Raw genomic sequence first — 26,658 nt, 5'->3', positions numbered from 1 at the left:
GATCTCTAATTACTTGATGGATTGATGGCTGCGTTCTTGCTGGAAAGGGGAGAGAAGAAGGAGTGTTGATTTTTCTCAACGGAGAGAAAATAAAGATTGAACTGACATTGGCTATTCAACACGGACTTTGCAAATAGAATATCCCCGACAAGACTTGACTGAAATTGATATATGACTAATGGACCGTTTATTTTGACTATGCTTTAATTCTTAAATGGAATAAACTATATTTTTGATAGCACAAGCGTATCTGTATTTTTACTGCATGTTAATTAGAAAACTTATCTCACACATTTACCTGTCTTCCTATCTGACTTTGCTGCACGTTCTGTTTAGTTTGTTTTCCTTAACACCCATTGGGGAATCCAGGCTTAACAACCTCTTCTTCCTTCACCACCCCTCCAGGTGCCTTTGACTGTGTAGGGTACAAGCAGGTACCGGCTGGTTTTCACAGAGCTCGGTGGAGCTCCGCTAATTTTTAGCCGTTTCTGCTACGATGCCAACCAATCTCACCATTTGAGGCTTTTCAGAAAAGATTGGACAGCCACTTATCTGAAATGGTATAGGGTCTCCTGCTTGACTAGGGCCTGCATTAGAAGATCTTCTCCAAGGTCTCTTCCAATTCTATTATTCTATTCTGTTCTGTTGCAATGATATTTATAATACCCTGATAAGTAAAACCATAGAAATGAAAGAGAGTGTACTTTCTTTTTCACTTGTCTGTATTGGAAAACAATCATTTAAACTGCTAAGAATTTATGATTGACCCAGTCAACAAGTGAATTTCATGATTTTTCATTGTAATGTAAATGTTTTTCTTTTTTTCTCATCTTCTGCAACCATTAAAGATGCCCTTTTATTTCAATCAAATAGACAAAGAGGATGGCAATAAGAACACTCTGCACAACCCAGAATAACAAGCAACATTGAATAGCAAAGCAAGTCAGTCCAGAAATCAAAATATTTTCCACTTCCTTCAGAGCACCACACAATTCTTCACCTTCCTCAGCAGGTGAGAGAGAAACGAGAGAAAATGAAGAAGAGATTTCTAGCTGGGAAAAGTAATGTGTGAAAATCAAGCATACGTTACATGAAAAGTCAATGGAGATTATTTTTCCATTCATCAAAAGAGGGAAGTAAAAAAGTCAGTGTGGAGGAAAAGGTCGATTGGAAAGCCGTGTAGAGCAAAGAGTGTTGCAGGCCTCATTCTGGAAGGAAAAAAATGACCAGTAAATCAAAGCATCACTAAACAAGGGATCATCCATATTCTTGATGTCCTGAAGAATATTAGTTGTGGAAAAGCTCCATAGATGTGCCAGTTGTGGGAAAGATACAACTTGCAAATCACAGTTGATTATGCATGAGGGGATCCAGACTGGAGAAAAGCCTTACATATACACTGAATATGGCAAAATCTTTGATCAGAACAACTCTGTTGTGGTTTTCGGAAGGATCCATACAGGAGAGAAGCCTACAAGTGATTGTGATGCGGTAAATGCTTTAGCGACCATGGCAACGTGGACTCACACCAAGGAGAAACCGTTTGAATGTCCTGATTGTGGAAAATGTTTCTGTGATAATTCTAGCCTGGTGAAACACCAGAGGACTCACACAGGAGAGAAACCCTTTGAATGCCCTGACTGTGGAAAGAATTTCAGTCAGAATTTCAGCCTGGTTCAACACCAGAGGATTCACACAGGGGAGAAACCGTTTGAATGTCCTGTTTGTAAGAAAAGTTTCAGTCAGAATGCCTACCTCGTGAGACACCAGAGGACTCACACAGGAGAAAAACCCTTTAAATGTCTTGATTGTGGGAAAAGTTTCTATGATAATTCCAGCCTGGTGACACACCAGAGGATTCACACAGGAGAGAAGCCCTTTGAATGTCCTGACTGTGGGAAACGTTTCAGTACAAATTTCAGCCTGGTGAGACACCAGAGGGTTCACACAGGAGAGAAGCCCTTTGAATGTCCTGACTGCGGGAAAAGTTTCAGTGAGAATTCCAGCCTGGTGACACACCAGAGGATTCACACAGGAGAGAAGCCCTTTGAATGTCCTGACTGTGGGAAAAGTTTCAGTGAGAATTCCAACCTGGTGAGACACCAGAGGATTCACACAGGAGAGAAGCCCTTTGAATGTCCTGACTGCGGGAAAAGTTTCAGTACAAATTCCAGCCTGGTGACACACCAGAGGACACACACAGGAGAGAAACCCTTTCAATGTCCTGACTGTGGGAAAAGTTTCAGTGAGAATTCCAGCCTGGTGAAACACCAGAGGATTCACACAGGAGAGAAGCCCTTTGAATGTCCTGACTGCGGGAAAAGTTTCAGTACAAATTCCAGCCTGGTGACACACCAGAGGATTCACACAGGAGAAAAACCCTTTAAATGTCCTGATTGCGGGAAAAGTTTCGGTTTGTATTCCAGCCTGGTGGGACACCAGAGGATTCACACAGGAAAGAAACCCCTTGAATGTCCTGACTGTGGGAAAAGTTTCAGTACAAATTCCAGCCTGGTGAGACACCAGAGGATTCACACAGGAGAGAAGCCCTTTGAATGTCCTGACTGCGGGAAAAGTTTCAGTGAGAATTCCAGCCTGGTGACACACCAGAGGATTCACACAGGAGAGAAGCCCTTTGAATGTCCTGACTGCGGGAAAAGTTTCAGTACAAATTCCAGCCTGGTGACACACCAGAGGATTCACACAGGAGAGAAGCCCTTTGAATGTCCTGACTGTGGGAAAAGTTTCAGTACAAATTCCAACCTGGTGACACACCAGAGGATTCACACAGGAGAGAAACCCTTTGAATGTCCTGACTGTGGGAAAAGTTTCTATGATAATTCCAGCCTGGTGAGACACCAGAGGATTCACACAGGAGAGAAGCCCTTTGAATGTCCTGACTGCGGGAAAAGTTTCAGTACAAATTCCAGCCTGGTGAAACACCAGAGGATTCACACAGGAGAAAAACTCTTTGAATGTCCTGATTGCGGGAAAAGTTTCTATGATGATTCCAGCCTGGTGAAACACCAGAGGACTCACACAGGAGAGAAGCCCTTTGAATGTCCTGACTGCGGGAAAAGTTTCAGTCAGAATTCCAATCTGGTGACACACCAGAGGATTCACACAGGAGAGAAGCCCTTTGAATGTCCTGACTGTGGGAAACATTTCTATGATAATTCCAGCCTGGTGAGACACCAGAAGACTCATACAGGAGAACAACCCTTTGAATGTCCTGATTGCAGGAAATGTTTCAGTCAGTGTTCCAGTCTGGTGATACACCAGAGGACACACACAGGAGAAAAGCCCTTTGAATGTCTTGTTTGTGGGAAAGCTTTCAGTGATAATTCCAACCTGGTGAAACACCAGAGGACTCACACAGGAGAGAAACCCTTTGAATGTCCTGACTGTGGGAAAAGTTTCAATCGGAGTTCCTCCCTGGTGAGACATCAGAGAACTCAACACAGGAGAGAAACTGTATGAGTGTCCCGTTTTGGAAATAGTTTCTGTTGGAATTCCAGAGTGGTGATACACCTAAGAACTCACACAGGAGAGAAACCATAGGAATGTATCAAGTCCGCAGGATATGAATCCTGTTCGGAAGAGGCTCAGAGTGACACCTCCTTAATTCACAGGAGTATAAGAACAGGGATTAGGTTATAAAGAAGATAATTTGCATGTTTTTTCACTGATAAAGAAAAACACGAATCAACTTATCAAAACAGAACTGCAACTGACAGGTTAGGAATGCAAATTAGAATATGAAAAATAAGGTAAGAGAACAGCTGTCAGCTCTAGACCAATTCAGATCACTGGGTTTGGACAGGCTACATCCCAGAGTTCTGAAGGAACCAGCAAAGGTGATTTCAGAACCATTGAAACATGTTTCAAAGTCCTTGGAACACGGGAGTACTTTAGGTAGACCTAAACTTACAAGACTTTGCTTAGTGACCGAAGTTACAATGACACTGAATAAAGAGTTATGATCATTTTTCACACACGACTGTTGTAGCATCCCCCCATGGTTGTGTGATTTATGTTCAGATGCTTAACAACTGACTTATAATCGATCCAGTGTCACAATCATGTCATTCCCTTTTGTGACCTGCTGAGTGGCAAAGTCAATGGGGAAACCACATTCACTTAACAACAGTGTTACTCAGGAGGGAGCTGCTGGGGGTTCGGGAGAGCGCGTAGCTAAGATTCTGTGCAGTTCAGAGAACCCCCAAATCTCACTCCTGGCTGGCCCTGCCCACCCTGCCCCTCCCCTCCCCGGAGTCCGCATGTAGCTTGTTTTAGATGCAGGTAAGTGCAGGGCATGTGCGGAGGCTTGGGGAGGGCGAAAAATGGGCCTCCTGGAAGATTGGGAAAGCCGGAAATGGGCCCGTTTCTGGCTTCCAGAGAGCCTGGGGAGGCCATTTTTGACCTCTCAGAGGCTCGAGGAAAGCCTCCGGAGCCTGGGGAGAGCAAAAATGCACCACCCCCCCCCCATGGTGCAGGAGGCTGACTAGGACATGTCCACCATGGCTATGCCCACCCAGCAACTGGGCAGAGAACCTGTTGCTAAAAAATTTGTAGCCCAACCCTGGTGTTACTAATTTAACAACTGCAATGATTCACTTAACAAATGTGGCAAGAAAAGTCGTAAAATGGGGCAAGGATCACTTAACACATTTCTCACTTTAACAACATAACTTTTGGACTGAGTTATGGTTGTAAGTTCAAGACAATCTGTAACTGAGGACTGGAAAAGAGCGGATGTTGTTCCCATCTTCAAAAAAGATATATCCAGGAATTTACAGACAAATCTGCCTGACATTAATACCTGGTAACATCTTGGAAAACATATCCAGGCAATAAATCTGTGAACACCTAGAAGCAAACAAAGTTATAACCAGTAACCAACTTGGGTTGATCAAAAGCAAATCATGCCAAACTAACCTTATTTCATTTTTTGACAAAGTGACTAAATTAGTGGACCAGCTGAAAGGCTGTGGACATAGTATACTTAGTTTTCAGTAAAGCATTTGATCACAACCTAGTTCTTGGCAAGCTAGAGAAGTGTGGGATAGCCAGCCACCACAAAATGGGTTTCTAACTGGCTGACAAATTATACTCAACGTGTCGTCCTCAATGGAACTACACCCACATGGAGGGAAGTAAACAGTGGGGTACCCCAGGTTGCATTTTAGGCTCAGTACTGCTCAAAATCTTTATAAGCGGTTTAGATGAGGGAATAGAAGGTGAACTCATCAAATTTGCAGATGACACTCAGCTGGAAAGAATTTCCAGAAGATAAGGTCAAGATCCAAAAAGACAGACTTGAACAGTGGGCCCTATGTAACAAAATGATATTCAACACAGGTAAAAATAAAGTTTTACACTTAAGATAAGAAAAACAATGACATAGGTACAAACTAGGTCAGTGATGGCTAACCATTTTGGTGTTGTGCCAAAAGTGCGCAAGCACATACCCGTGTCTATAATGCAATACCTCTATGATCCCCCTGCACGCCACTGCGAAAGCGCACAGAACCGCATAAGCTCCCCCTGCTCCCTGTGCATGTGCACATGCCCCCGCGCATCCCATTTTGGGCCTTGTAGGCCTCCCTGCAGCCTCCTGGAAGCAAAAACAGGCTGCGGGAGGCTGCCCTGGCCCCTGTCTATGCGCGGCAGAGACCCAAAAATCAGCTGGCCAGTGGGACGCATGCGTGCATGCAGTGCTGAGCTGGAGCGATGGCTCATGTCCCCAGAGAGAGGGCTCTGTGTGCCACCTGTGGCACGTGTTGCCATAGGTTCGCCATCACGGAACTATGTGAAACCTGGCTTAATGCCAGTAACTGTGAAAGGGATCTTGGAGTCCTAGTGCACAATCACTTAAAAATGAGGCAATGGAATTATTTAATATGTTTGCTGAGGAGCCAGTCCTTAAGCACCCTGATCCCGAACAATCATTCATGGTCTAGGCAGATGCCAGTGATGTGGCCGTAGCTGGGCGCAGTACTTCAAACGGTTTAACTTCGAATTAAAACATATCCCGGAGGGGGAGGGAAGAACCTACTCGCTGATGCCTTGTCCAGTAAACCACAGTTGAACAGCTGTCGCAAGGAGGTAATTCATGCCATTATCCCCCCCCCCCAGCCGGTGACCCAAGCCATCAGCTGTGGTGAAGCTAGATGTTGAGACACCACCGGGGAAACCTGATGACAAAAAGGCTGAAAACGCTGCTCCCTGAAGATCCATGGTTCAATGACAACAAAGACGCCCTAACCCTCAAAGACGGGCTAACATGAAAGGGAACTAAGCTGGACACACACATTTTTCTGGCAAAAGATTAAAATTCATCAGACTATGGATGCAAAGAGGAAGGCATTGATAGAGGCATTAGTAAAGTATCCCTTGGCTCCCAAAAGGAGAGCTTTCAACCTATGAAGATCTGGCAGCCAGGGCAAAAGTTCTGTAAAAGAAATGTACAGTATCCAATTTTCTATGCCAATTTTCAGGTGTTTGATTTCATTTTCTGTGAGCTTCCAGTCAGGTTTGAAGAAAGCACAAGCCCCAAAATTCCTCACAGCCATGGTTTTGCATTATTGAATAACTACAGGTTGCCCATTTCCAAGGGTTTCTCCCTGAACCTGCCTTAGATCTTAGTTTAGTGCATCCAGGATTTGTGAGGCCAAATGGAGGTTAGCCAGTGTACAATCCAGGCTATTTAGTATTTTTCAAATTACAATTAGCCCTGGGAGTCCTTCTAGTTGCTTTACTGAGCAACTGGGCAGCATCATTTGTGAGTCACAATCAGGGCTTGGGGTTTAGAGGTCTCTTTTCCGCTACTTCTTTAGGGAGGGAAGTGCCTGAGGGGCATGCCCCCTCCCCCATGGACTTAGCAGGGAGATATGACTGCTTGGTCCTTAGTTGTCACAGAGCAAAAACCTAGGAGGAGCTTTGTGTGGAGGTAGGTGAAGGGGATAGCCTCAGTCTGATTCTGAGTGGTACGTGTGTATGCAGCTACACAAATATCCTGGACAAATTTCCCTCCCACCAGACAGAAGTCCAAGGTGTTCAGAACTTGCTGTGCCAACCGCTCCCAAATGTCATTCCCCCATGAATCCATTTAACAAATTACAACATAAGTGAAGCAAGAAAGAAAATTTTATAATGAATTTCCACCCTTCCCCATAGTCTTTCTGGCTGTCTTCTGGGGATTGAAAAGTGTCTTTTAGTCCATTTCAGGTTCCTTTCATGTCTGCTGGGTGCTATTAGACTTGGCTTGGTGGTAAGGCCAGTCAGTGAGGCTTGGGAAGGTCTGCTCCACTCTGGTTGCTGTGATGAATTTCTAGTGGATGGCTGGATCCAAACCCAGTTACCTGGCTGGAATGGATGGTCTCCAGGCAGCACCTGGGTCAGTGAGATCAGCTTCCACAGGTTGCAGAGTCGTCTCTGCAGGGCCCCCTCTTCCCTTTGTGGGTGACTCTCCCAGGAAAGGGTTGTTGGAGGATAAGAGATTGAGATAGCGTGAGGGTGGGTGGATAGCTTGCAGGCAGGGTTTGAAAAAGAAATAATCAGTACTGCAGTTATTGAACAGATAAACCAGTCTCAACAAATTGGTAACATTACAGATGGGAAGAAGAAGTTGGATTCACATGCTTAGGAAAAGGATGGACAGATAAAACCATTTAAACACATACAGTAAATGCAAGAACGAAACTTTTCCTGTAAATGAACTTAAAACATTCCCTCATAACCTTGGGCTGTTCTTAAAGGTACAGAGAGGGAAGGAAAAATGGTTCTCTTCACCCTGTTTTGTTGGCCAGACCAACCCAGGGTGAAGGCATTTTCTTTCATTGCTTTCATTCTTTTTTTTCTAACAATTTAAAATTCTTATCTGTAGGGATCAGATACATTTAACTGTTGCAATTACCTCAAGGGCACACAAAGACTGAAAAACAGACAGACAGACAGACACACACACAAACAAGGAGAAAGAGGAAAACAGAACTCTTGGGTTTACACCCTGGTTTCCCACCATACATCTCAGTTAACTCAACTTAGGAAGGCAAAATCTTAATAAATATAACATGTGGTTGCATGGAAGACAGAAAGGAAGAGGGAGAACAAACTAACAAAAAAAACCAAAACCCCAACATTCCTATTTATATGTTTCCATTTTCTTTTAAGTACCTTCATTTAGCCAAATTGGTTTTCCAGCTTCATCTCTGAGCAAAGACCATTTCTCATAACTTGCACATGAGCTTCTTCCTCATTCCCGCCTGGGCGGCCAATTGCTTCTCATCCCAGGCATCAAGGAATTCCCCTTAGGGGGAAGAAAACCACAACCCTTGAGCTATAGCTGGATCTCCGGCAAATCGAGTCTCCTAAGGAAACTCGCCCCATCACAGTTTTCAGACAAAAAGGGTCTGGGAGGACTCTGGTTCCCTTCCCAGAGTAAGGACCCCTCCTACCAAGGGAATAATGCTGTAGGTTTGGAGGCCAAAATGGGGTCGGGAAGGAATCTACTGTTCTCTGAAGAGAGTAAGGGCGCCTCCTTCCCTGACATTTCACCCCGCAGCAGTTTTTGGACTCAAGGAAGATGGGAGGACCTCTGCTTTCCTTCCTTGAGGTAAGGACCCCTTCTTCCTGCCACACTTTTCGAACTCAGGAGAGTCCAGGAGGACCTCTACGTGCTTTCCAGAGATAAGGACACCTCCTAACAGGACTTCCCTCAGTAACTTCCCAGCTGGTTGCCCAAGTTCAACTCTCTCATTCACTTTTCCATTCCATTTTCACACAGTCTCTCCTTTCTCCCTAACAGAAGGTATTGCGCTCTGGCGTGATTCCCTAAACTTTCCAGGCTCTGTTGGTGGAACAGATCTATCCAGGGGTGGGATCTGGCTGGTATAACTATACGGGTTCTGTTGCTCTGCGTCACGCGCGCTTTGCACCGAGTGCAATTTACAACCTGCTGAGCTGCCCGGACAGCTGAGCAGCGCTGCGTGCAAGTGCGCAGCGGTTGGAAAAGCCCTTTTCCCCTGCTTTTTCAACCTCAGCTATGTCGCGCAAAGCAGCTGCAGTGGAAAAAGCAGGAAATAAAGGTCAGGTAACAGCCCGGGAGGGCAGCCGGGCCAAAACAGAAGCAGACATAGAACTGGTTGTATGTATGCTCTCTGTCTGCTGCTCTTCAGAACTACCAGTTCTACAGAGGTGGACAGAACTGGTAGAATCCCACCCCTGGATCTATCTGAGCAGGGGTGGGATTCAAAATTTACCATCACGAGTTCTGAGGGCATGGTTTGGGTCATGTGACTGGGTGGGCGTGGCCAACTTGACATCACTCACGGCAAGGTGGGGGCGGCACCAACTGTGAGTGACATCGAGTTGGCCACACCCACCCAGTCACATGACCGATGCTGCAGAGACAGGGCGATTGCCTACGTACCTTACCTTTCCCCCCATTCCGCCCTTGGGCTGACAAAATGAGGAGAAGACTTACTGAACTTTTCTGCCTCCATTCTTAGCAGAGCTGCTCGGAAGGCAGCTCCTGTGCCCTGCCTGTCCTTTTATGGTCCCTCCTCCTTGCCGCGTTGAAGTACCTTAAAGGGACAGACTGCAGCGGCTGACTTCCGAGCAGCAGCGGAGCGAAGGGAGGCAGAAATGTTTGCCCAAGTCTTTTCCTCCTTCTCGGGCATACACACATACAGAGTGTGTGTTAGGAATATAAGTCACCTAACAGGTATTTGGGTTAGAAATATATAAACCAGGATAGACATTTAATACTGTCTCTTTAAGAGCATGCTAAAAACTGCAATTGGGTGTGGTTACTTAAACAGCCATAAGATGGAGCCAGAAACTTGGGTTGTTTTAGTCTTAGTCTGAGTCTCAGAAGAGAGCGTAAGTGTATCTCTGTTTCCTTCTGTTGGAAAGTATTGCCGTTGCTCCATTTCTTCTAATTGATATTACTGGATTTAATGTAAGTCTGATACTGAACTGTTTTTGACACTGGACTTTGTTATTGAATTATCCCTGGATTGAAAACTGACTGATTTAACCTGTGAATGACTTTTGGACTGCTTATCTTGAAATTTGCTTAACGTTTCTGGAAGTAAAAACCTACATTTACTGTACAGTGTATCTGTGTGCTGTATGTGTATTATTCAAATACTCCTCTCAAATACGTCTCCCTGTATTTGCTCATTCTCCTAACCGGGAATTACCTCAACAGCGTGCACACAACTCACGGCACCGTAGGGACTCATGGCTCACCCACACACCATCTCCTCATGGAAAGTCCTCCCGGCACTGTGTGTGCACTCTCTGTGTGTATGCCCGAGAAGGGGAATGTTTTTCTGCCTCCCTTCACAGAAAAAGATGCCCTGCCTGTCCCTTTATCATCCCCCTCCCCTCCGTGTCAAAGTACCTTAAGGAGCAGGACATCTTCCAAGCAGCAGCAGAGCGCCATGAGATGTCTGCATGCTCTGTGTATGCCCATGAAGGAGGAGAAGACTTGGGCAAACTTTCCTGCCTCTCGCTCTTCTGACACACACTGGCCAGGCAAGTGAGCAGCATCGCGTGGGGTGGAAGACAGCACAGGGTCAGCCATGCAGCTTCCCTGCCTGCCAGGAGGAAGAGCTCTCCCATTCTCTCTGCTCAGCCATGCGTTGACAGTATTTGCTTATGGATAGAGCTATCTTAAGCTCTCTCTTAAGTGCTGACATCTGCTGTGGGCTATTTAGGAAGGTGGGGACTGCTTTCTCTCTCCAGGGAAATATAATATTCTGCCTTTTTAATATTTCTCAAAATATTTCATTCTTCTAGGAGAAAAGTGGTTGCTAACTTTCTACACTACATATTCCTTCGCTCCCCAGATTTTATTCTATTGATGGTGCATGCTTTAAAACTGGTTCTCCTTCGTATTAGGGTACGTTAACTTGTGATTTTATGGACATGTTTTTTTTTCTTGGAAACTGATAATGCCACTGCTGCCTTCTGTGATTTTTTTTTTAAAACTTCCCTATGTAGCAAACAAACACAGGATTTCCTAGTAGTGCACCGTCCATTTAATATCCTGGTACAACTGTGCTTAACCTAGGATTTTTTAAATAATAGCTACCGAGCATCATTTGGGATGTTCAGTTTTATAGACAGTCCTCACCTGCCACTTACAATGGTGCTGAAAAAGTAGACCTTTGTGGCCCTCACAGTTATTTGGGGGGTGGCACTGGCTTGCAATTATGATAGTTGCGGTGTCCCACAGTCATGGAATCATCATTTGGAACCTTCAGAATTGGCTTCCGACAAACAAAATTGACAGGACGTTGCAACTCACAGTCGTGGTATGGGAATTGGATAGTTAGTTCGGATTTGTGAGCTGTCCCCTTAAGGGAATGCATCATGGTAAATGTAGTTAAGGTATCCTGAGAAATGTAATCCATGTCACGTGACCACATCTGTAATCCTGATTGGTCACTAAATTGAGCCCTTGATGGGTTGGGGGAGGTTTCTTCACTCTTGCCTGAACTCACTGACTCGTGGTAGCTGCTCTTTCTACCGCTACGGGGATAAGGAGATAACTATCTTTTTACCTACAAAGACAGATATACAAAGGATTGGACATTAAGAAGAACTTTGTCATAAAGGTGAGTTATGAGGATACCTGATGAACCAATAATAAAGACTTTGTATGGATGCTTTGTTGAGTTTATCTATCTGGATCTGTACAGAGGACAACATCTAACTCTGTACAGAAGGCAGAACAAAAAAAGTCAAAATATTATATTTCCCCAGAGGATTTTTTTTTTTTAACAAAGACAGAAAGCAGTCTGAACAGCTTTCAGCAAATGTCTGAAGTCTTTAGAGATGGGTGTTTTGTGCCCATTAAGAAACCCAGGCCAGTCTTTTCACCAACAAAACACCTTCAGCTCCAGTTGATGGGATGAAAATTTGCATTCCCCCACCCAAATTCTAAGGACAGGATTTTAAGGACTTTTAGGACATAATGGATAGAAACTGATAAGTTCCAAGTGGGGAAGAAAGACACTGGAAACACGGAGACTGCTTGGAAAGATGGTTTAATGGTGGACAGGACTACATGGCTTGGAGATCCTGGGTAGAAAAGGAGGAGATACTGAGAGTCCCTGGGTTTTATGCCCCCTGTTGGGCTTTGAATTTGAGTTTGTGTTGGGTCAGACTCCCATGGGGCCATGCAGGGGTAACTTGGTAGGTTGTCTTTTGAGTCCCAGGCTTGGTTGACTCTTGCTGGGTGATCTGACATAATACCGTATAATTAACCCACCACCTGAAATAGCAAAAGACACAAAAGCCCCTTCATTGCACAGTCCCGAAAACACTTCATACTTCAAAGTCACAGAAACCTATAAAGATCCATCCATTCATTTAGCCATTTTTGTCAGCTTTCCCAGAACTGCATGCTGTTGGTTCTTCCAAAGCACCAGAAGGCAAAACAAGGAAGAATGGATGGAAACTAATGAAGGAGACAAGCAACCTGGAATTCAGGAGAAACTTCCTAACAGTGAGGACAATAAACCAGTGGAACAGCTTTGCCTTCAGATGTTGTGCGTGCTTTGTCCCTGGAGGTTTTAAAGAAGAGACTGGACAGTCACTTGTCTGAAATGCTACAGGGCTCCGGCTTGAGCAGGGGGCCAGACTAGAAGACCTCCAAGGTCCCTTCCAGCTCCATTATGATTAATTGATTGAGTTATTGATTGATCTTGGAAGCTGCAGCCTTGAATTTGCTTTTGGAGCAGCAGGAACAGGTCAACGGGTATATTTTGTGCGGAGGAAGAAGATCCAGTGTGGTGTGGGGATGAAGGAAAAGGGGGAACCCCTTCCAAAAACCCTTGCCAAGGAAACTGCAAGGCCAGGCATCAAGACTGACCCAAAGGCACCCAAAACAGAGCTAAATAGCGTCACGTTTCAGTGTTTCACTTGATTCAGTTGCAAAGATCGGTTGCTAGGAGTCGAAAACGACCTGCTGCCATATAATCAGTGAAAAAAAATCTTCCAAATGCCTTGGTGGAGATTGGACAGGCGTATTTTTCCACCTCCTGTTGCTAGACGGCGGTCAGGCAACATCTGTGCCTAGAAAGGCATCGACACCGCGCTTGCGCTTAAAAAAAGGAGTTTTTTTTTTTTTTTTTTTTAAACCATTGAGTACTGCATTGTTAGAAAGGAGGAGAAGCGTAGGGGAACTTCCCTTTCCGGATGAATCATGGGAGGAAGTTGGTGGGCAGAGCGGCTTCTGTGCTCTTCCCAAGATGGAAGCAGCAGCTGGCAGGTGAGTTGGGGGCAGCAGGTGGGAGGAGAGTCCGGGAGCAAGTCGGGCTGTTCGGTTCCCTCCACGGCCTGGAAGCAGAGAAGCAACTGGGCTGAAGCGTGTCAGCTGCTGGTTCCTTCCCTCCCCAGATCGGAGCCCGCTGGGGCTGCACGCTGTGAAACTGGCGGCTGCAATTCTCTGCTGGGGGGAAGATTTAAAGAGCCTCTTTCAAGCGAAGGTGGATCCTTTGGGAATGGCTCCCCTCCAGAGGTTGTTCAGGGTCTCCTGCTTGAGCAGCAGTTGGATTAGAAGACCCTTCCAATTCTGTAATTCTGTTCTGTTGCAATTATTTTTATGATAAGTAAAACTATAGAAATGAAAGAATGTGCATCTTTTTTCACTGGATTGTATTTGAAAACAACTGTTTGCAGTGGTAAGAATTTGTGATTGGCCCAGTCAACAAGTGAATTTCATCATTGAATGGATTTTTGAACTTGGATCTGGTCTTCCATGGGTGAAATGAATCATGATTGATGTTAGAGCTTATTGGAGCATTGTGGCATGTTTGCTTTGTCATTCTAACGTAAACCTTTTTTTCTTTTTTTCTCATCTTCTGCAACCAGTTTATGCACAATTAAACATACATTTTTATTTGAATCTTATAGACAAAGAGGATGGCAATAAGAGCACTCTGGACAACGAATAACAAGCAACATTGAAAAGGAAAACAAATCAGTCCAGAAATCAAAATATTTTCCATTTCCTTGAGAAAGCCACATAATCCTTCCTAGGCAGGTGAGAGAAAATCAAGAGAAGATTTCTACCTGGAAAAAGCAGAGTATGCAAAACTCAAGCATACATTACATGAAAAATCAAGGGCGATTATTTTTCCATTCAGCAAAAGAGGGAAGTCAGTGGGGAGGAAAAGATCAATTGGATAGCCATGTAGGGCACACAATGAGACAGGCCTCACTTCATGAGGAAGAAAATCACCACTAAATGAAAGCACAAACAAGGGATCATCTAGATTTTTGACCTCCTGAAGAATATGGGTTGTGGAAAAGTTCCATAGTCGTGCCTGTTGTAGGAAAGATTCAACTTGAAATCACACCTGATTATGCCTGAGAAGATCCAAACTGGAGAAAAATCTTACATATACTCTGAATGTGGCAAAACCTTTGATCAGAACAACTCCGTTTTGTTTCATTGAAGGAACCACACAGGAAAGAAGCCCTTCAAGTGCTCCCAATACAGTAAATGCTTTTGCGATCATGGCAATATGGTGATACACCAAAGGACTCGTACCAGGGGGAAACGGTTTGAATGTCCTGATTGTGGGAAAGGTTTCAGTGATAATTCCAGCCTGGTGATACACCAGAGGACTCACACAGGAGAGAAACCATTTGGATGTCCTGATTGTGGGAAAGGTTTCAATAGAAATTCCAACCTCATTAGTCACCAGAGAACTCACACAGGAGAGAAACCGTTTGAATGCCTTGTTTGTGGGAACAGTTTCAGTAAGAATTCCAGCCTGGTGATACACCAGCGGATTCACACAGGAGAGAAACCCTTTCAATATCCTGATGGTGGGAAAAGTTTCAGTCAGAGTTGCAGCCTGGTGACACACCAGAGGACTCACACAGGAGAGAAACCCTTTGAATGTCCTGATTGTGATAAAAGTTTCAGCCAGAGTTCCAGCCTGCTGACACGCCAGAGTACACACACAGGGGAGAAACCCTTTCAATGTCCTGATTGTGAGAAAAGTTTCAGTTCAAATTCCAATCTGGTGATACACCAGAGGACTCACACAGGAGAGAAGCCCTTTGAATGTCCTGATTGTGGGAAAAGTTTCAGTCAGAGTTCTAGCCTGGTGAGACACCAGAGGACTCACACAGGAGAGAAACCCTTTGAATGTCCTGACTGTAGGAAAAGCTTCAGTTTGCATTCTAGCCTGTTGATACACCAGAGGAGTATCAACAGTATCACACAGGAGAGAAGCCCTTTGAATGTTGTGATTGCGGGAAAAGTTTCCGTCAGCGTTCCAGCCTAGTGACACACCAGAGAACTCACACAGGAGAGAAACCATACAAGTGTCTAGACTGTGGGAAAGATTTCAGTATTAAAGCTCGCGTTCTAAATCATATGCTTATACACACAGGTGAGAAACCATTTGAATGTTCCGAGTGTGGATAGTGCTTCAGGAAACATTCCACCCTTATCGCACACAAGAAAATGCACACAAGGCCCCAAGTGATGAGTGTAGGGAAGGTTTGAATTTCATTTCTAATGACCCATTTTAAATCCAGGTGAGCAATTGACTGTTTAACTTGACTACAAAGCATTTGTCTAATTTTTTGTAGGCAAATATGTTTTAGACGGGAAGGAGGAAAGAAAAAATTGTGACATATTAGTTTGATAATGACTATCTGCTCATCACCAGCAGAATTTGCTAGATATAGAAAGTCCTCAAGCTACGAATGCCTTGCAGCCTGCCCATTCAATCCGTAACTTGAGAATTAGTGGGAGTGAATCTCATACATTGAATGATATCACTTCCTGCTTCCTCTCTTGCATTTGCTGCTTTCTCACCCCATATCAGCCCGATGAGGCCTCCGGCACCGAGAAAGCAACCTCGAGAAGCTGTGTACAGCCTCTCGAGGCTACTTTCTTGTCAGCAAAGAACTTGAGGATTGTGTTCCTGTAGGCTTTGGCAGCCCTTTGCAAAAAGCCTTTTCCTGTAGGATAGGAACAGGGTTTCAGAGGAGTGTTTCTGTTCTTCCCAAGCTCCGCGGATGCCAACAAAAGCTTTTTGCAAAGGGCTGCAGAAGCCTACAGGAACAGAATCTCCCTGCAGGCTTTGGCAAGGAATCGGCAAACGGAGGGAAGAACTGAAGGACCGAAGCCTTCCATCGGTTTGCAAATGTCCAGGTCTCAGTTTGCAGAGAATAGAGGCCTAAAGTGTGAGATTACACAAGATTTCAGGCGACTGATCTTGCATGATCTCATGGTACGTTAGGCCTCTGTTCTCTGCAAATGCAGGCAAGGAAACTACAACAGAGATATCTTTGGAAGGTAAGTGACTCCACAAGCAAAGTGCCTGGGAAGACCTAGCTGGGGGTGGGGGGGCAGAATAGGGGTGAATGTTGCAGAGCCTCTGCGGTCATTCATAAGAGTGAACAACTGCCGTGGTGCTGCAATATTCATAATTTCAGGATTTGTTTGGAAATTCCAGGGGGTGCTTATCACATAACTTTTAATGTTCACTAAGGGAACACTCATAACCTGGGGATTACCTGTATTTATTTTTGCAGAAATTGTGAAAAATCTTTTTTTGAATGTTCATTGCATTTTTACCACAGTGGAGGATAAAAATGCCACGTACAGAGTCCCAGCCTTTTTCTCCTTGGGTAGCCCCAAGTATTTCAGCCCCAGAATTCCTCAACCAGCATCTCTTGGGGATAGGACCACTAAGCCTATAGCTAGAGATTGAGGCTCCTCATATAAGGAGAAAATGAGAGAAGAGAAGCAGAAGCGTTTCAAAGTTCATCTTTTCCAAACAGTTCCAGGAATTCAGAAAACCAAGCATGTCTGTTCAGATTGTGTCAGGAATGAAGCACACAAGTAGAAAAAACTATATGAATAACAAGTATATTTGGGGGAGTTTGGGGCAGTGACAAAACTTGTGTAAAATATCAAATGTAAAGGCTGTTGGGCCATGCAGGAGACCTTCATGGAGAAGACCTATCGGAATATTGAGTTGAGGAGAAAGGAATTGTGGTTTTGAGCACAGGATTTCCAGTTTATTTGCAGCTCCTGCTGTGATCTCCTTTGCTTGGAGTTGCCTCCTTATTAGCCTTTGAGAGCTGGGGCCTGAGAGCAGCATCAATGGACTGATAATTGTGTGGTTCCCCCCCCCCCCCTTGGTCGGGAGATGTGAGGGGAAAAATTGTATAGTAGATAATTTTTAATTTCTAAAACAGCATTGCGTAAGAATCTTGAATAGCTTTTGAGAAAGACAAATAAAGGAAAGTGTCAGAATTTCTGTGAACAGAACACGGTTCCTCTTCTTTCACTTGTCCCTCAGGGCTCCTTAATATTTTTTTCAAAAATGTATCCTTCAGATATAGGGAGGAACATTTTTTTTTAGCAGCGAAAGTGACATTTTAGCTAGGCAGATGAATGATCCTGATTTTTCTGAGATTGGAAGACACCAAGGAATTCCAATATTTATTTCCCTAACACCATTCAGAAAGGTTATAATTTTTTAAATAGCTCTCATTACATGAAGGACACTGAACAACCAGGACCAGGCCAGGTGTGTGGAGAAACCAAGAGGTTCTTGGCCTGAGTCTTAAGTTGAAGAACTTTCAAATTTAAACACGTGCAAAATTTCTAAAATTTAAATAGTAAAAATATATTTAATCCGTTTTCCCTTTTTCCTTGATGTCACATTTCAGTGCATCATCTTTATCATGTTTCGTCTTACTATATTTAGGAGTTGGAAATGCTTTGCAATGATCCCAAAGCCTCTGAATCTCTCACAGGGCTATATAAAGATATCAAGCAACATTAAATAAAGGCAACTGTTGGAAGAAATATCCAGGTCCAGTTCCAAGCCAGGAGAAAGGCACTGGAGACAAAATAGAGGCTGGGGGCCGAACCACATGGGTTTTGGACAGCTGACCATATGGAGTTGGTTCGGAGTCTTATGGTTAGGAGTCAGAAACCCTTTCAATGTCCCCAAAGCCAACCTAAGAGTCAGAGGGGATTGTCTACAGCAGGGGTCACCAACCTTTTGGACCTCAGGGACCACCAAACTCATAATTTTAAATCCCGCCAACTACTAATATGAATTTTGACTGATGGTGGCTTGCTGACGTTGATGGGAAAGTCGGTCCCATATTCCAGAGCTGCAGTAGTCACAAGACTGGCTGTTGATGACCAAAGGGCCAGTCCTGTGACTACTGCAGCTCAGGAATATGGGACCGACTTTCCCATGAATGTCAGCAAGCCACCCTGGGGTGGATTTCCCTCCCCCACCGTTGGTTTTACCTTCTACCATGTTTCTTAGACCCCCGAAAAAATGGCTAGGCTATCTTGTTGAGGGGTGTCTTACTTTTTTCCCAACACGCCTTGCCTGACCCCCCAGTGTGGGAATTATTACTCTTTGTTCCTTGTGTACGTGCAAGGACAACGGGCCTTCTGGTAGTTGCCTGGAACACGAAGCAAGGAACAAGGTCAAACTGTTGCCATTTCTTACCCAGAACTGTAGCAAACTTAGACTTTACAGCTTTGTATGCTTATATGGCATTTTGTGTGATGTAATGAGTTTGTGATAACACACTAACAAAAAATTGCTACGTTAACAAAGATTGCTTCTAATAAAAGAGGATGTCAGAGTTTGCCCTGTGCTCTCATCCCGATCTGGCTTCAAGACAATTGTCTCGGTGTATTTATTCATGAGAGACCACCACAACTGGTGACCCCGACGTGATCATCTGCGAGGTGGTACGTCTTTGGACCATCCATACTCATCGGCTGGCATAGCCTTGGTATACCTCATCCCTGATCCGTTCGCAGGCGATCGCCGTGGATCCCTCGTGAGTATGGGTGGAGGATTCTCTCAGGATCAGAAATTGCACATTGAGGAAGTAAGAGAATTAACCAAACGAAAAATTTTTACCTTTAAAAAGGGGGGCTTCCTTCATGCCCCCCTCACAAAAACCTCTATTGAGGAACTCCTAGAATACATTTGGCAACACTGCCCTTTTTATCCGGCTAAAGGCAGTATCAAAACTACAGTATGGAAAGAGATTGGAAAATACCTTCATGCAAGAGCTCCTTCATCTATATTAATTGCTTGGAGGGTGGTTTTTGAGGCTATCTCCTTTCTAGAGCAACCCCTACTTGCCCCCCTTTCTGGACCCCCTCCCTATGTGAATCCTGCTGTACAACTCTTGCCCCCCGCTGTGATGCCTGTGTCTTTTAAACCGACTGCCACCCCCCCTCAGAGGCAAATGAGATCAGTAAATCTCCCCCGACAGCTCCTAAAAATCCATCAGGAAATGTCAAGGTGGGAAATCCTAAAATAAATACACCCCATGCAGGAAGAGTTCAAACAGCTCTGCAAGTAGCTTTTCAAACAGGACAGCTGGAGGGGGGGGGGGATTGACTCCATGCAATTGTTTTCCATTCAGAGGCAAATTGATAATGCAGTAAATTTACAGGCTGTCTGGAATCCACTGCCTTTATTTCTTTTAAAGAAATCTGTGAGGGAATTTGGCATTCAAAGTTTGCTTCACAGTCTGGGGCAAGCTGAAAAGATGATTCCACAAAATTGGAAAGAATTAATGAGAATGATTTTGAACGGGACACAATACATGGTATTTGATGCAGAATATCAAAGAGAAGCAATTAACAAAGGAAATAATTTAGGGAGTTTGTATATACCTGATCAAATCTATGGGGCAGGGCAGTTTCCAACTGTGGAGCGGCAGGCAATAAATTTGCAGCCTTTGCTCGCTCGGGTGGAGGCAACCTTGGCAGATTTGATTAAAGCTTGTGCTGTAGTAAGTTTGCAATTTTATAACATGGAGACCTTGGCTATAGCTTTGCAAAAGGGTCTTAAACCTACTGGGAATTGCTTCAATCGTGGGAAGCCTGGACATTTCAAAACCCAATGCCGGGCCCCAGAGGGAGGTGCTGCTCTTTTTCGGAAGAGTTGGCCTTGCCTCGTTCCTCAGCTTCTATGAAAGGTTTTTTTTGTGATTCCAGGGATTATTGATCAGGATTATACAAATATTATAAAAATTCAATTTTATTCAGATGTACCTGCTAATCTTGCAGCTAGAATGACTCACCCTCATGCCCTCCTCAAAGGAATCTCTGTGGTTCCTGATCTGCTTTATCCTTCCTCAAAACTCTCAGCCATTAATCTTTTTTTTTAACAAGTTTTATTAATTTTTAAAGACATACAAAACACAAATACACAGAAACACAAAACATAAAAGCATAAAAAATCTCTTTTCTGAAAGTTGCTTAGTCCCGGGTCAAAACTCTTGGTACAGACACAAATTCAAATTCGTGTTCATTTTGCATACCATTCCATATCTTATTGGCATTTTCGGTTTTCTGCGTAGCTCCTCCTCTCTTTTGAATTTTCTCAATTTTATTTTGTTTATCTCCTCTCAATTCGAATTATAGTGTTTGTTATTCTTTGTCTGTTCTATTTCCAGCTATCCATTTGTCTTTCTTCTTTGAAGAAAAACTTCTCCTGTGCACTGAATGGAGTGTGATGCCTTTATCTCTTTCCCCTATATTTATAATACTTAATATAGAACACATAATTTGCATTGGGATTCTGTCTGGTGCGTTCTGAAATTATGCAGTATTGTTAAAACCAATACAGGTTTATTCATTAGTGTTGATGTTCATTTGTGTCTTGAACATTTGGTGCATTGCTTTTCAGTTAAACCACATCACATATTATAGATCATTATTTCATTGCAGTGTTCCCCCTTCTCCTACTTCAGGTCTCTCATTTCACAAAAGGTTTCGCTGGGATAACATAGTGTAATCATTGATGTTGACAATCATTTATATCTTAAACATTTTACCCCTTCCGGTTAGATATCATGCCTTTGTGGGAACACTTGTGCTTTCCAGGATTGTTTCCACCACCCCCCACCACATCCCATTTCTTAAATCATTGTTTCATTCATTACAGTACTCCCCTTTTTCTTAGCAAAGGTTTCACTAGATTATACTGAGTGTTTTGTCACATTTTGAATTGCATGTTGCTTCCAGTTTTCTATGGTTATTTCTGGATGCAGGTGTAGAAGTGCGGTCTTGTGTGTCTTTCTGGAATCCCTTTTTCAGTGGAATTTGTCTATTATCTCTGGAGAACTTTTGCTTCTTTGCATCTTGCTCCCCACCATTAAGGCTTCTCATCTCTTCCTTTCTCCCTTGCTTCTTCTTCTCCTTGTCCTCTTTGCCCCCTTGTCTCTCCACCTCCCTTTTATTCTGCTTTCCCTCTTTCACCTTATTCTTCTCTTTTTGGGTTGTTTTTCCAGGCCTTTTCCTTCCCCAACTAAAGTCACTTGTTCATCAAAGATGGCTTTTCTTTGTCCCAGTCATTCTGTTAAAAAAAAAATTGGAAAAGAGTGCCAAGGACATCTTTCCCTTCTTGCTTTTCTTTTTCATATTTTTGATATACAAGTTTCAGTCCATCCACAAGTGATGCCATTGTGTAGACATCCCTCGTACAATTACAACAATATTTAGGGGCTATTAATTGGACCCGTCCCTATTTTGGCATCACTACACACATGCTCAGCCCCCTGTTTGATGTGTTAAAGGGAGGAACCACTCCAGGGGATAAAATTACCCTTACAGATCATCAATTAAAAATCACCCAGGACATACAGCACATTATGCAGAAAAGGTGGGTCGACCGATGTCACAACAATGCTCCTATTTCCTTAATCTTGCTTAATACCCCCTCCTTACCTACTGCTATATTAACCCAAAAGTCTCAGCATACTAACAACCTCCTTATCTTAGAATGGATACATCTTCCTCACACCCCTAAAAAATCTCTTAGTACAAAAGCTTCTTTATACACTGTGCTGATTAGTAAGAGTCGTCAACGCAGCAAATCCCTGGCTGGGATAGAGCCAAGTGTACTATATGTCCCCATGTCCCTGTCAGATTGGGATACTCTGCTGATCAACTCCGAATCTCTCCAGTCAGTGCTGGGGGACTGGCCAGTGAAAATCTCATGCCATCCCCCTCCTGATGGGAGGCTAACTCTGTTAAAAACTGTTCCCTTTGAATTGGCTACAAAAGAAGCACCCGGCCCTATCTCTTCGGCAATTACTGTCTACGCCGACAGAGGAAAAAATTATGGGGCATGTGTTTGGAAAATAGATAGCGATTGGAAAACAAAAATAACCTCTCCTCAAAAGTCTGCGCAACGCTCTGAATTGGCTGCTGCTATCATTGCGTTCGCTGAATTCAAACACCAACCTTTTAACTTAATTTTAGATAGCTTGTATGTTGTTTACTTAATCAAGAACATTGCCTATGCTTATCTCTCCCCGCTGTTACAGCCCGATTTATTACAGCAATTTCTTGCCTTACAAACCTTGCTTGTTAATCGCTCTCATCTCTACTATGTTGCTCATATCCGCAGTCATCAGCCATTTCCCAGCTCTTTGCAAGAGGGCAACGATATGGCTGATGCGGCGGCCGCAGCTGCAACCGCAGACAGCGCCATCTCTTGCATGATTCTTTCACAACAAACACCCTGGGACAGTCATAGCTATTTTCATCAAAACAAAAAAGCCTTGGCCAGACAGTTAAAATTGAAATTTAAGACTGTCACAGGGTTGCCAGGACTCCAGAATGCATTAAATGTTTGTTTATTTACTCTTAACTTCCTCAATGAGTCCGGATCCCCCCCATGCACGGCGGCATCACGTCATTTCGCTTCTTCGCCTCATCTTGAACCCAGACCAACGGTATATTTTCGTCAGCTTCCAGATCCTCAGTGGAAAGGTCCTGCTGAACTTATAACCTGGGGCCGAGGGTACGCTGCTGTTTCCTACAACAACAACACCATCTGGGTCCCCAGACGACAAGTAAGGCCTTTTCTACCCAAACCAGCCTTGCCTACATCAGCATCATGAAGCTGCCCACTGCATTCATCATTTGCTTCCTGGGTTTCCACATCGTTCCTGCCGATATGACAGCCATCCCATCCTCCTGCGACGCCTGCATCAAAACTACTCGTAGCGGAATGAAGACCCAATCCATCCTGATCTATCATACTTTGAAGTCTGAATGCAACTCCACGACGGTCTCCCCTTGTTTGCATAACAACACTCAATACGCACGATGCTACACCAAACAAGGTATCCAATGCTACGAGCCCAAGGCTGTGGGGCCCATTATCGCCTCGCTGTATGTCTATGCCTACAAAGGAGGATCCAGCTCTGACCTTGCCTCAATATTCTCAACCAGTCAAGCAAAAAATGGGTACATAACCCATAATGTCACTCGGGGGGTTACCAACACTTCTGTATGTTTTGATGCTTGCTTTGCCATCAACAAAGGTCAAGGTCCTAACGACGCTGCAGGAGTTACCTGCGGCTCACACAGCTGGCAAAGATCTTATCTACAGGAAAAGAAATATCTCTTTCAAAAGGTGTCCGGGACTAACGTGGGGGCCACCGCTGTTTACAACTATTGGTATACCCCCATATATATGCTCAATAGAATTATACGGTTGCAAGCTGTATTAGAAATTATAACCAATGAAACTGCTCTTGCTTTGAAAATGCTAGCTAAAGAAAGTGCATTGTCTAGAACATATATCATGCAAAATCGCTTGGCTTTAGATTATCCTCTTGCCAAAGAAGGAGGAGTGTGTGGAAAATTTAACCTTAGTAATTGTTGTATTGAAGTAGATGATAGTGGAAAAGTTATCCAACAAATTACTGATAGAATGATCAAGATTGCGCATGTACCCGTACAAACATGGAATGGTCTTGATTTTAGAGACATGTTTGGATCCTGGTTCCCAAAATTACCTGGTTTGCAAGCTATTGTAGCGCTTATTGGTATGATTGCTGCGGGATGTATTATATTGCCTTGTGTATTACCTATCTTTGTATGCACTATTTCTAACAGTTTATCCCTTTTGGCTGAGAAAAAAGCCACTGCGCAGGTAATGGCTCTCTGGAATCAACAAATAACTAACACATATGAACCACTGCCATCCGAAGATGAAATGGGAGAGCCAACCTGTGATGACCCAGACGAGGACAAGATGTTTGTGATGGTCGAAGAAGTCACGAACGCCATGGATAACATCAGCATGCACAGCACTCTTGCCTACGCGCCTGACAAAGGCTGTTGTTGGAACTAAAACACTCCCTGTCTCTTAAAAAAGAAAAACAGAGGAGATGTGGGAATTATTACTCTTTGTTCCTTGTGTACGTGCAAGGACAACGGGCCTTCTGGTAGTTGCCTGGAACACGAAGCAAGGAACAAGGTCAAACTGTTGCCATTTCTTACCCAGAACTGTAGCAAACTTAGACTTTACAGCTTTGTATGCTTATATGGCATTTTGTGTGATGTAATGATTTTGTGATAACACACTAACAAAAAATTGCTACGTTAACAAAGATTGCTTCTAATAAAAGAGGATGTCAGAGTTTGCCCTGTGCTCTCATCCCGATCTGGCTTCAAGACAATTGTCTCGGTGTATTTATTCATGAGAGACCACCACACCCCAGTCCGCTTTTTTCGCGGCCAAAAAGCAAGTGACGCGCCTTGCCTGGCTCCCTGCTGGCCAAACACTGATGCTCCACCACTGGCACTGGGGGTGGGTGGGTGGAGAGAGGGAGAGGGAGAGATCCAATCTAACCTCAGAGGGCTGGCGTTCATCTTCTCTCTCTCTCTTGTACACACATACACACACAAACACAGAGCTCCCTCACACACACCCCTTCCAATGCAGCCACGTTCCTTCACTAACCTCCTTTTCAGCTCCATTCTCGGGTGGAGCAGGGAGAGAGACGGTATCCTGTGATCCCAAATAAAGTGATTGGTAGGAAAACAGGGTGGGGGATTTTCCTGTAGACTTTTTGGGGGATTTTCCCAGGGTCTCTGCTGCTTCTGCTTTTGGCTGCATGCAAGGAAAGCAGCAGAAGTCTTTCTCTCCCCCAAACTCTGCCAACTATGCGCTTTGTGTGATATGGTCAGGGAATGTAAACACCTTGACTCAACTCACTGGTCCAGAAATTCCTCTCCGATTCTTCCTCCTGTCACCATTCAGGTCCAATTCAGCTAGTTGTCAATGTTTACTTACAACAAGACTTTTAGCTGTCTATACCACTATTGGGGTGCAAGGGCATCTCAGAAGTTTGCGAGTGAATATAACTCTATGGTCTGTGTGGATAATCACTGGCGACTTTCCATGACTGAGTGGAGAACACAAAGTGTACCTCCGTGCTCCTAGCCCAGCACTATATCCACCCTATCCCATACCCTCCCTATGCTCAGACTGAAGAAACTGGCTGTCAACTCACAAAGCATCCCTGACCTGCTCTCGTGTTGCCATAGGCAAGGGGCATAGGAAAGTGAACTTCGCAGCTGCATCAAGGAGCTGGCATCTTAGTCAAAACAAGGCACATTCCAACTGATAACACTGAGGTCGTCTCCACGGAAACCTAAATTGCTTCTTTGGGGAATGTGACTGACAGGGCCAGAGGTAAAGCCCGAATTAACAAGAGTTGGCTCCATCTGGTCTGTGCAGTCATGAAGATCCTAATAACTGGATTTCTTTTGAAGCTTGGCTTGAAACTGATGATTTAATTAGGGCATCTTTTGGAACCCTGACACTGGCCTTGGGAGATATGCAAACTCCATGACTAAAGAGGTGAGGGGAAAATGTCTCCCAAGTCTGCAGCATGTGCATCCTATTCAGAGAAGGCTCAGACAAATCTTGCTAATTCACAGGACTATAAGTGTGGGAATAAACTTTGGCCTGAGCTTGAGCAATGATTAATATAATGCTTTATACATACATGCCTGTTTAAAGGTCACTAAGGTAATGCAAAGAAAAGAGAACAATAAGGACAAAAACAAACAAGGAGGCAGCTTAAACAACTGCAAACAAGCCTGTACTATATCTAATTATTAATCCCCAATGTAATTATGCTGACTATGTACAAAAATCTCAATAAAAGGAAGCACTAGAATTTATTCTGGGCTCCCATCCCGAGTACACACGCTTGTGTCTCATTCTTTCCATGGGAGACCACCACAAGTGGTGACCCCGACGTGATCCACTGCAGGTGGTATGTGTCCGGACCTCCGTGTTTCCTTGCCTGGAATAGGTAAAGTACGTACTTAACTATTGCTGGACAATAGGATTTTTTTCAGGGAACATGGGGGGGAAACTCTCTCAGCCACAGGAACGTCATGTTAGTGAGCTGCTGAAGTTAGTCAGGACAAATTTCTTTATCTTTAAACCCTCTGTGGGGGAGCAAATAGTTCTTTCAAAAGGTAATGAGAAAGAGCTGCTGCAAGAGATCTGGTGGCAATGTCCCTGGAACTCAGAGAAGGGCTCTTTAAAGTTAGACACATGGAGGAAAATTGGAACTATCCTTCATGAAGAGCCACGGGCAACAGCTGAAATTTTGATATATTGGAAGGTTGTTATGACTGCTTTAGAGACCCAGCAACAACCTCTTTTAAAACCTTTAACAGAACCTCCTCCTTATGAAGGAGTTGTGTTGCACCTCCCAACTTCTAAACTGGAATATGCCTTCTCAACCCCAACAGCGCCTACGCCTGTAGAGGAGAAAATCCAATCACAAACT

At 44.1% G+C, this 26,658-nt stretch overlaps 2 protein-coding genes and 1 pseudogene across 4 annotated transcripts in view; all 3 read left to right on the top strand.

Annotated features, from left to right (window-relative positions):
• Positions 1-17,320, top strand: part of LOC148131670 (uncharacterized) — a 47,416-nt pseudogene extending 30,096 nt beyond the window's left edge. The window contains exon 2 of the transcript XR_015747082.1: positions 13,933-17,320. The product of XR_015747082.1 is annotated as an uncharacterized LOC148131670 (transcript). The remainder of the gene's footprint in view (positions 1-13,932) is intronic.
• LOC113432128 (uncharacterized) overlaps positions 1-26,658 on the top strand; it is a 44,807-nt gene that overhangs the window by 3,059 nt on the left and 15,090 nt on the right. The window contains exon 2 of one of the 2 annotated variants that reach the window (XR_015747040.1): positions 874-3,538. Coding sequence is in view for 1 of the 2 variants with exons in the window: in XM_087952980.1 (XP_087809106.1) it covers positions 1,357-3,480 (2,124 nt within the window). In the remaining variant the exon portion in view is untranslated. Of the gene's footprint in view, positions 1-873; positions 5,016-26,658 lie in introns of those variants that run through there. The other variant, XM_087952980.1, reaches the window with a different exon arrangement.
• Positions 13,214-26,658, top strand: part of LOC113431829 (uncharacterized) — a 28,535-nt gene continuing 15,090 nt past the window's right edge. Inside the window, exon 1 of the mRNA XM_087953057.1 lies at positions 13,214-13,288. The gene's annotated coding sequence lies outside the window, so the exon portion shown is untranslated. The remainder of the gene's footprint in view (positions 13,289-26,658) is intronic.

The sequence above is a fragment of the Notechis scutatus genome, chromosome 2, assembly GCF_049901735.1.
Source record: "Notechis scutatus isolate UNSWTSFEM ecotype Mainland chromosome 2, rNotScu1.2, whole genome shotgun sequence".
Taxonomy (NCBI): domain Eukaryota; kingdom Metazoa; phylum Chordata; class Lepidosauria; order Squamata; family Elapidae; genus Notechis; species Notechis scutatus.
Note: the sequence above shows the minus strand (reverse complement) of the source record. Positions and strands in the feature narration are given on the sequence as shown.